The 10712-nt window shown below is 43.6% G+C and overlaps 1 protein-coding gene across 1 annotated transcript; it reads left to right on the forward strand.

Annotated features, from left to right (window-relative positions):
• The first annotated feature begins 4561 nt into the window (after window positions 1–4561).
• LOC106609710 (GTPase IMAP family member 9-like) lies at window positions 4562–10496 on the forward strand. The gene is made up of 3 exons (XM_045722521.2): window positions 4562–4670; window positions 5396–5692; window positions 9691–10496. The coding sequence occupies exons 1-3, from the start codon at window positions 4562–4564 to the stop codon at window positions 10494–10496; spliced, it is 1212 nt and encodes a 403-aa protein (XP_045578477.2).
• Window positions 10497–10712: the final 216 nt, after the last annotated feature.

The following is a 10712-nucleotide window of genomic DNA, read 5'->3' on the forward strand; positions in this document are numbered from 1 at the left end:
ACACAGTGCACACATGTAGACTACAGTTCTTCATCATTCACTGGAGAGAAGACTGGGAAGAAACCAACATTTACCTACTTCTAGGCTGCTTTTTTTTTTAATGAAAAAAGTTAATGCCAGTCCCTCGCGCTCCCCCAGTGCTACACGCCTGCTTACTTGAGAAGTGAAGGAAGCTGCACAGCCCTATTTAATCAATACGTTTTTATTGCATTTTTTCCGCCATGTGCACATTACTGCGCTTAAAATGTGAAGAAATAATCGTTTATTACCATTTTAAGTTAAACATTCTGATTTGTTCCATCGGCCTTAATAATTGATACACTGGATACGGCGTATACCTGCGTATACCCTCCACTACACCACTGGATAAAGGTATTTCCTTTTTAAACTAAGTTATTTTTAATTTAGCATGTAGTCTAGTCTAGTGCGCGTGTGTGTCAGTTCCAGTGTGCTTAGTAGAATACACCTGTAGAGGGCATAGTGGCACCAGGGCACACGCAGGGCACTGTGCTTCTTGGAATGAATGAGGGAAGGAGGGAAGAAAGGCTTGAAGTTAAAAGGTTACAGAGGCTCTATAGCCAATGGTCCTTTCAAGAAAGATAAGACGTGAATGATTCTCAGTTAGCAGAGCAGCTCTTGAGTTGACAGTTTAAAAAGAGGGCTAAACGGGAGAGATGGCTGAAGGGCAGAGTTGGACAAGTCTCTGGATGCTAACAGACAATCAAAGTGAGGCTCAATTAAACACTAGAGGGGGCTTCTGAAAAACAGGAAGAAAAGGAGTGTCTTGTTTGATACAGATCATTAACTTAACTGGTTGAAGTTCCTGATAAGCCCACAGGGCAGGTCGTTAGATGTGCAGCATGTTGTTGCTCTCCCTGTTGAGTAGCAGACTGTATGTGGGAGATTCTGCAACAAGGGGCACTTCTATGTCCTCTAGGTACATGTTTTTATTTTAAAACAAAATGTTATTCTTTATATGTTAAGTTCACACTACAGTCACCCAATATTTTTTAACACCTATCAAGTATTTTAGCTACTTTTCAGATGCATTCTATACCTACATGTCACTGTTCAAATCAAATTAAATCAAATTTTATTGGTCACATACACATGGTTAGCAGATGTTAATGCGAGTGTAGCGAAATGATTGTGCTTCTAGTTCCGACAATGCAGTAATATCTAACAAGTAATCTAACAAATTCACAACGACTACCTTATACACACAAATGTAAAGGGGTGAATAAGAGTATGTACATATAAATATATGGATGAGTGATGGCTGTGCGGCATAGGCAAGAGGCAGTAGATGGTATAGAGTACAGTATATACACATATGAGATGAGTAATGTAGGGATGTAAACATTATATAAAGTGGCATTATTTAAAGTGACTAATGATACATTTATTACATCCAATTATTAAGTGGCCATAGATTTGAGTCAGTATGTTGGCAGCAGCCACTCAATGTTAGTGATGGCTGTTTAACAGTCTGATGGCCTTGAGATAGAAGCTGTTTTTCAGTCTCTCGGTCCCAGCTTTGATGCACCTGTACTGACCTCGCCTTTTGAATGATAACGGGGTGAACAGGCAGTGGCTCGGGTGGTTGTTGTCCTTGATGATCTTTTTGGCCTTCCTGTGACATTAGGTGCTGTCGGTGTCCTGGAGGGCAGGTAGTTTGCCCCGGGGTTGCCGTACCAGGCGGTGATACAGCCCGACAGGATGCTCTCGATTGTGCATCTGTAAAAGTTTGAGTGTTTTAGGTGAGAAGCCAAATTTCTGTTGTGCCTTCTTCACCACGCTGTCTGTGTGGGTGGACCATTTCAGTTTGTTCGTGACGTGTACGCCAAGGAACTTAAAACTTTCCACCTTCTCCACTACTGTCCCGTCGATATGGATGGGGGGGGATGCTCCCTCTGCTGTTTCCTGAAGTCCACGATAATCTCCTTTGTTTTGGTGACGTTGAGCGAGGTTATTTTCCTGACACCACACTCCGAGGGCCCTCACCTCCTCCCTGTAGGCCGTCTCGTTGTTGTTGGTAATCAAGCCTACTACTGTAGTGTCATATGCACACTTGATGATTGAGTTGGAGGTGTGCATGGCCACGCAGTCGTGGGTGAACAGGGAGTACAGGAGGGGGCTGAGAACGCACCCTTGTGGGGCCCCAGTGTTGAGGATCAGCGGGGTGGAGATGTTGTTTCCTACCCTTACCACCTGGGGGCGGCCCGTCAGAAAGTCCAGGACCCAGTTGCACAGGGCGTGGTCGAGACGTGGGCGTGGTCGAGACCCAGGGTCTGAGGTGAGCAAAAGTTTCTTGTTTTTCCCTTCAAAAGTAAAAAATTGGCACTTTACATTTTATGCAATAAAACTTTGTTAGGTATGAATGTTCAAAATTATAATTTTGCACTTAGTAGAGGAGACAATAACCTGTCTTTTGATACTTTAGCTGCAGTCCTATGTCAACTCAAATCAAAGTTTACTTGTCACGTGCGCCGAATACAACAGGTGTAGACCTTACAGTGAAATGCTTACTTACAGGCCCTAACCAACAGTGCAATTTAAGTAAAAAATAGGTATTAGGTGAACAATAGATAAGTAAAGAAATAAAAAACAACAGTAAAAAGACTGAAAAATAACAGTAGCGAGGCTATATAGAGTAGTGAGGCTATATACAAATCGGGCTAATTGAGGTAATATATACATGTAGGTATGGTTAAAGTGACTATGCATATATGATAAACAGAGAGCAGCAGTGGTGTGAAAGAGGGGTTGGCGGGTGGTGGGTGGCTGGACACAGTGCAGATAGTCAGGGTAGCCAATGTGCGGGGGCACTGGTTTGTCGGGCTAATTGAGGTAATATGTACATGAATGTATAGATAAGTGACTATGCATATGATAAACAGAGTAGTCTGGGTAACCATTTGATTACCTGTTCAGGAGTCTTATGGCTTGGGGGTAAAAGCTGTTGAGAAGCCTTTTGGTCCTAGACTTGGTGCTACGGTACCGCTTGCCATGCGGTAGCAGAGAGAACAGTCTATGACTAGGGTGGCTGCGGTCTTTGACAATTTTTTTGGCCTTTCTCTGACACCGCCTGGTGTAGAGGTCCTGGATGGCAGGCAGCTTAGCCCCAGTGATGTACTGAGCTGTACGCACTACCCTCTGTAGTGCCTTGTGGTCGGAGGCCGAGCAGTTGCCAAACCAGGCAGTGATGCAACCAGTCAGCATGCTCTCGATGTTGCAGCTGTAGAACCTTTTGAGGATCTGAGGACCCATGCCAAATCTTTTCAGTCTCCTGAGGGGGAATAGGCTTTGTCGTGCCCTCTTCACGACTGTCTTGGTGTGTTTTGACCATTCTAGTTTGTTGGTGATGTGGACACCAAGGAACTTGAAGCTCTCAACCTGCTCCACTACAGCCCCGTCAATGAGAATGGGGGTGTGCTCGGTCCTCCTTTTCCTGTAGTCCACAATCATCTCCTTTGTCTTGATTACATTGAGGGATAGGTTGTTATTCTGGCACCACCCGGCCAGGTCTCTGACCTCCTCCCTATAGGCTGTCTCGTTGTTGTCGGTGATCAGGCCTACCACTGTTGTGTCGTTGGCAAACTTAATGATGGTGTTGGAGTCGTGCCTTGCCACGCAGTCGTGGGTGAACAGGGAGTACAGGAGGGGACTGAGCACGCACCCTTGAGGGGCTCCAGTGTTGAGGATCAGCGTGGCGGATGTGTTGCTACCTACTCTCACCACCTGGGGGCGGCCCAGGCTAACCTTGAGATTTAGCCAACATTAGCACACATATCAGTTTGGGGAAAGTTGTCTCAATGACCTTGGGGCAAGCCTTCACATGTAACAACTTGCCCCAGTATACATAAACACAGAGAACATGCTCAAAAAACATTGTGTAATCAGCTCTGATAATATGAATTAAATGCTACTGTAAATGGATTATTATATATGTATAGTTTATAGCAGCAGACACATCCCTGGACTACACAAGACAGGCTCTGGCGTGTGTGTGTCTACTAACACACTACATGCCTACTGTATGAGACAGTATATCCACCCACTACTTCATACAGTGTCATGAATTTAGTGTGGTGTTATGAATTGCATTGTGGCAACAAGGATAGTAGACAGGGAGGTGGGCGTAATAAGCCTGTAATGAATATGTAATTGCAATGAGGAAATGTGTTTTTGAAGGAAAGAGGGGAAGGAAAGAAAGACAGCGAATGGCAGCACACCACCTGGCATAATGTTAAAGGCAGTGAGGCAGGTGAAGTTGCAGAACAAATCAACCAGGAGTACAGTGAAGGATTTTGACATCAATTACCATATTCTGACTCGGTATTGTCAAAAGGTTACCAGAGAAGAAGTTGAAAGTCAGACAGCCATGCCAACAACAGTGATTGGCTATACAAAACCAAGGCATGTTTTTTCACCTGATTTGGAGATGCAGCTTGTTCAGTATATTACTAGGTCAGCTGACATTTATCTTGGTCTGTCGCCAAGTGAGGTCAGAAGACTTGCCTACCAGTTTGCTGTGGCACACCAGCTGAAGTTCGCGCCAATGTGGGCAGAAAAAGAAAAGGCCAGCTCGGAGTGGTTTACAGGCTTCTTTAAGCGTCACCCAACGCTGTCGCTGAGAAAGCCAGAGGCAACTAGCCTTGCCAGGGCAAGTAGCTTCAACAGAGAAAATGTTAAGCTTTTCTTCGATAATGTAGCAAAAGTGCTACAGAGATATCAATTTGGACCAGGAGGCATATGGAACGTAGATGAAACTGGGGTGATGTGGATGTGGATTCAAACAAGTAGGGTCACTGACCTCCGCTGAAAGGGGAACCCACGTCACACTGGCCTGTGCTGTCTCAGCCACAGGGAATAGTATACCTCCATATTTTATATTCCCCCGTGTCAACTTCCACAATAATTTCCTGATCAATGGGCCACCCAGCAGCAAAGGAGGGGCAAATCCCTCTGGGTGGATGAAAGATGTGTACTTTGTTGACTTCCTGAAACATTTCGTCGAGCATACAAAGTGCTCAAAGGAGAAGCCCTGTTTATTCCTTTTGGACAAAACCACAAGTCTCATCTGTCCATTGATGGACTCAATTATTCCAAAGAAAATGGCATACTTATGCTGTCTTTCCCACCCCATTGCTCTCATCGGCTTCAACCCTTAGACAGGTCTGTCTACAGGCCGCTAGAGGCACATCAACACCGAATGGGATGCCTGGATGAGGAACAATCCCGGGAAGACAATGTCAATTTATGACATTCCTGGGATTGTGGCAATCGCCTATCCTCTGGCTGCAACCCCCTTGAACATTCAGGCTGGCTGGGGTACAACCTTACAACAGGGATGTATTTCTGGAAACCAAGTTTGCGCCATCCTACATTACAGATCGCCCCATTCAGAACCCAACCCTACCAGGTCCCAGCACCAACCCTGCCCTGCCAGGCCCCAGCAACATCCCAGCCCTGCCAGGCCCCAGCACAAACCTGCCAGGCCCCAGCACTATTCCAGCCCTGCCAGGCCCCAGCACAAACCTGCCAGGCCCCAGCACTATTCCAGCCCTGCCAGGCCGCAGCACCAACCTGCCAGGCCCCAGCAACATTCCAGCCCTGCCTAGCATGAGCTTAGACACAGACCTGCCCAGTTCTTATGCTAGCACCAGCACACCCTTGCCCAGCAATGCCAGTGCTGACAGTGGACTACCAACTCCAGAGGACATCCGGCCATATCCAAAAGCTGCCCCCAGAAAAACAGCAATTCTAACTGACACAACAGTGAAGCAGGCACTAGAAATGGAAAAGAATAAGGCACAATTTAGCAAAAGGCTGTTTCCCAAAGAAAGCAGGGGAGTCAAAATCTGGATCTGCAAAGAACAAGGCAGTTCAAAAAAATCAAAATCGTAGAAGAGTCATCATCAGATGAAGAGTGCTTCTGCCTCGTCTGTGTGGAGCCATTTTCAAACAGCCTTCCAAAGGAGACTTGGGTGAAGTGTGTGAGATGCAACAAATGGGCCCATGATGCTTGCACCTCAGGCCAGGCAATTTATGTGTGCCAGAACTGTGACTCTGAAGATTAGTCGTTACCGTGGATCTACAGTGGGGGGGAAAAAGTATTTGATCCCCTGCTGATTTTGTACGTTTCCCCACTTAAAGAAATGATCAGTCTATAAGTTTAATAGTAGGTTTATTTGAACAGAGAGACAGAATAACAACAAAAAAATCCAGAAAAACGCATGTCAAAAATGTTATAAAATGATTTGCATTTTAATGAGGGGAAATAAGCCATAACAAATATATAATAGCTTTTAGTGACTTTGACAATATTAGAAAATATAAAATGTAATTAATTTATTTTAGTCTTACATCTTTTGGGCCTTTCTCTTTTTCGACAGTGTTTCCTTTCTTTTTAGTACAACACCTTCACTGTATTTTTCGTAGGTGTAGTTGAAGAATTTACGGTCCATTTGTAACTTTTTGTGCAGATCATTAGAACTGTTAAAGATTTTCAGGGGATATTTCATGTTTTGATTGCTATAACTTGCCTGCGGAAAGATTTCAACACCGCATGGTAATATAACTATCATGTTTTCTGTAATCTTTTCTCCAAAGGTATCTTGTAGGTGAACAACTTGCTGTTTAACCTCCTCTGGTGTATCATGCCCATCTTGAATCACAAGCAGGGATATATGAGGGCCGGGGTATGAAAGTGCCATACAGTCGATAATTTGCTGGTCTGGATTATTGGCTTCTCCAAACATGTCTGGGGTGTTGATTGCAGCATATAATTCATTCTCTCTCAGCTCACTTAGTTCCGTATCATGGGTAAAGCCATCTCTATCGGTTTTCTGTAGGATTAGATTTCCTATTGAACTCTTTGGAGCTCCTTTCTTTCCAAACAGAACGATGCTTAATTTTCCTCCATAACCTAGTTAAAACAACAAGAACAGTCTTAGATCTTTCTGTAGGATGTGTTGCATTAGTAATGTGATACCATTGCAAGGGACACACAATTGAGTCTAAGAACATTACCAAACAGTATTCCAGAATATATTTAAACCATATCGAGCAACATTTTCCTTCTGCTACACACATTTCACAGTAGAGCAAACACCAGTAAAATCCTGTTTTCCTCCTGTCTTACTCCAGAAAAAAATTACTATTCTTGCACTGATGTTTTCCAACTGTACCTCTGTTTTTTCCGTCTCAAAAGAAATATCTAACACAACACAACCCGTAGTGACGCAGCGATTGTACAGTTCTGGGCAATAAATAGGTGTTTAATCAAAAAGCTTTGTAGGCATATAATTACAACTATATATTTGAAACTTTGAGGGGATAAAAAAAAGTGTACAGTTGTGACCTCAACTGTGCAGAGACTTGTATGTACGGATATTACTTTAGTATTTTTTTACTTTAGCGGTTTTCAATTAATTCAAATGGACTTTTAATAAAATATACTTCCTTAACGTAAATTACTTCCAACACATGACTTTTATGAAAGAAAAAAAGCTGTAAACTGCAGTGGGTAACCATTTGGATATCTAAAGAGGAGAAGCCAGTTTTTCAGACTGCGCGGTATATGCCACGCCACAGAGGATTATCTAGAAAAGCAGCGGAGATGCGCATTAGGTTTCTAAGAAGAGACTATTCGCCACAATGTGTGGATGAAGCTCTCAATTTGGTATTGGGAAAACACGAGATGAACTGCTACAAAAAAGACCCGCTAAAGCTAAAGAACACTGTAATGTTGACTTTCACAACCACATATACTTTGAACTCGCGAAAAGTGGGAGATGCGGTCAAGAAACACTGTGGCGGACCCAGTTTTGCCGAATGAATTTAAAAATCCGCCACTTATTGTATATAGGAGAGGTTGCAATTTACGCGATAAATTGGTCAATGCCAACAGCCAGCCACAAAAGAAAATCAGACAGGTTCTTTTACGCCCTCTTCCAAATGGTAGCTATAAATGCAGAGGATGCGCACAGTGCGACAATATGAAGTGAGAATATTTCTGCCACCCACATACAGGAAAACGGTTCCAAATAAATTACATTATTACGTGCTCCACCACCCATGTTATCTACATTATTAAATGTCAATGTGGGCTTTGCTATGTAGGTAAAACCTCTCGTCCTCTCAAACAGAGAATCAGTGAACATAAAAATTCAATCAGGAGAAACGACAGGGATTATCCAGTCGCAGTACATTTTAATGACCTAAAACATGACATTTCCACCTTTAGATTTTGTGGCATAGAGAAAGTCAAGATATCAGACAGGGGAGGTGATATTAATAATACTCTGAGCAAAAGATAATATTTTTGAATTTTCACCCTCCAGACATTATTTCCTAAAGGACTTAATGATGAAATGCCTATGTATGTTATGTTGTGAATTTGAACCCTGAATTATGCCCCTATTTCAGATTACTCTGACGTTTTTTCTTACGCTGTACCCAATGATTTATGAAAACTTGCTCGGTGGGTCTATATCCTCATTGTGGTTTTACAGACGCGTTTAATACGTCTTATTTACACACTGTATTCGAAAATTTATGAAATGCATATTGTTATATTTGGTAGCACTTATTTGTTTTTCCTTTGCCTCCAACCCCTTTCCATGCGTGGAACGGATGTGGGTGGGGCTAGGTCTACATAAGGGTGCTAATTTAAGAATTTCACAAAAGCTCTAACGAAGACCGTGAGGCCGATACGTAAGTTTATTAAAGATCAGTGATACTATCAAGAGCAGTGTGCGGTTTCCTTTTTCCCATCAGATATCTAAAAAGGGTCATAGGCACTCCTGCCTTTTATCCCGCTTCATTGAATTGAATGAGAGAGCTCCAGAGCCCCAGAGTTGGGGAGAGAGGGCCAGGGGGGGCTAGGGCCTGCACGGGGCGACCCATGTACAGCCGCCAGGGGACTCCATCCAACCAACTCCCTGCCCCAGAGAAAGGGCCAGGGAGGGCTGGGGCCACCCCAGGGACCCTGCTCTGCCCCCAGAAGGAGACTGTCACTCACCAAGCCCCAGCTCCATGCCTCAGCCAGCCCTCCACACACCATAGGCCCAGTAGGCCAAAAAAAGGGGGAACAGAACTGACAATCTCTACATGAAGTACAGTGTCACTCATACACCTACTCACATGGGCCTTCTCTCTGGGGCCTACCTGACCTCCAGGCATGCCCCCACTGACCTGGTGACCTCTCCCCCATAGACCTCCAGGCCTCTAGACCCACACTCCCTGGCTGCACTGCCTGCCTACCTGCCTACCTGCCCTCTCCCTGGGCTATGAGAGTACAACTTACTCCCACTCAGACCTCTATAGCCCCACTGCCAGGAACCACGGGCACCTGGTGACCCACCTGCTCTCTGCACGTTTGGAGAGCAAAAGAGGAGAGGAGAGCAACACTTCAGCTATATTTCACATCCAAAAAGAAAATACGACACAGAATTGCAAAAGCAAGCAGTGCAACTTGTTCGCTATCGTCAGCTGATTCAGAATATGTCATTTATATACTTCCTGCACGTACCGTTGAAGAGGTATTGATGAGAAAAGTCATAAAATTTACAACAAAAAAAAAATTGTAAAAAAGAAAGCTAACTATACTGTAGCTTTTTATCAGTTGTTTCTTTAGTGTCACACAGGAAATATTGTTGAGTGTATGAATCCAATTTCTTCCAGCACAAGAAGAAGGATGTTTAGCAGGAGATTTGTTTTCACTGAATAGGTCACTAAGCATTAATTCTTTCTTTTCAGGTCCTGGCCTGAGAATTGTGATGATTGGGAAAACTGGAGTGGGGAAAAGTGCTGTTGGAAACACCATTTTGGGCAAAAACATATTCAAATCTCATCCCAGCGCTAACTCTGTGACTGGGACTTGTGAAAAGCATCAAGTTCAAGAGGGTGATAGGTGGATTCATGTGGTGGATACACCAGGGATTTTAGATACAGGCAAAAAAGCTGCAGATATCAAAAACGAGATAGTGAAGTGTATTCAGGTTTCAAGCCCTGGTCCTCACGTCTTCCTGCTGGTGATTGAGGTAGGAAGATTCACCAAAGAGGAGCAGAATTCGATTGAGGCCCTGGAGGAAATCTTTGGACCAGAGGCCTCCAATCACATGATTGTACTGTTTACTCGTGGGGATGAACTTCAGGGTCAAACAATACAAACGTATGTACGCACCGGTCATCCAAAGCTTCAAGAAGTGATTCAACGATGTGGCAACAGATTCCATGTTTTCAACAACAGAAATGGGAATAGAAGTCAAGTTGTTGAGCTGATCAAGAAGATTGATGACATGGTGGCAGGAAATGGAGGAAAGCACTTCACTGAGAAAATGTATCAGGAGGCAGAGAGAATGATTAACCAGCAAAATATGACAAGGGAATTGGCAGAGCTCCAAACATACGAATTCACATTCCTTGCTGAATTGCTGCAGAGAGTAATTGAATTAAAAAAAATACTTGATTTAGAAGATGACGAATAATTAAGCATAGCTGTGGCTATTTCCTCTCCACGAGGAACACAATCTGTGACTACCTCCACTGATGTGAATTATGATATCTTTACCATTTAGCTTACGGTAGTATAACATAATATAGTACTTGGGTAGGAAATCTCTCCTTCTCTAATCAACATTTTTCTTTATTATTTTAGATGCACATTAGTTAAAATGTCATGCTATGTATTACAATTCAGAATG

The sequence above is a fragment of the Salmo salar genome, chromosome 07 (genome assembly GCF_965601325.2).
Source record: "Salmo salar chromosome 07, fSalSal1, whole genome shotgun sequence".
Taxonomy (NCBI): Eukaryota; Metazoa; Chordata; class Actinopteri; order Salmoniformes; family Salmonidae; genus Salmo; species Salmo salar.

Coding starts and splice junctions, on each gene's coding strand:
- LOC106609710 (XM_045722521.2), top strand. CDS start 4,562: ATGTGGGCAGAAAAAGAAAAGGCCAGCTCGGAGTGGTTTACAGGCTTC. Junction 4,671..5,395: donor AACTAGCCTTGCCAGGGCAA/GTAGCTTCAACA, acceptor CCTACATTACAG/ATCGCCCCATTCAGAACCCA. Junction 5,693..9,690: donor ACCCTTGCCCAGCAATGCCA/GTGCTGACAGTG, acceptor AATTTCTTCCAG/CACAAGAAGAAGGATGTTTA.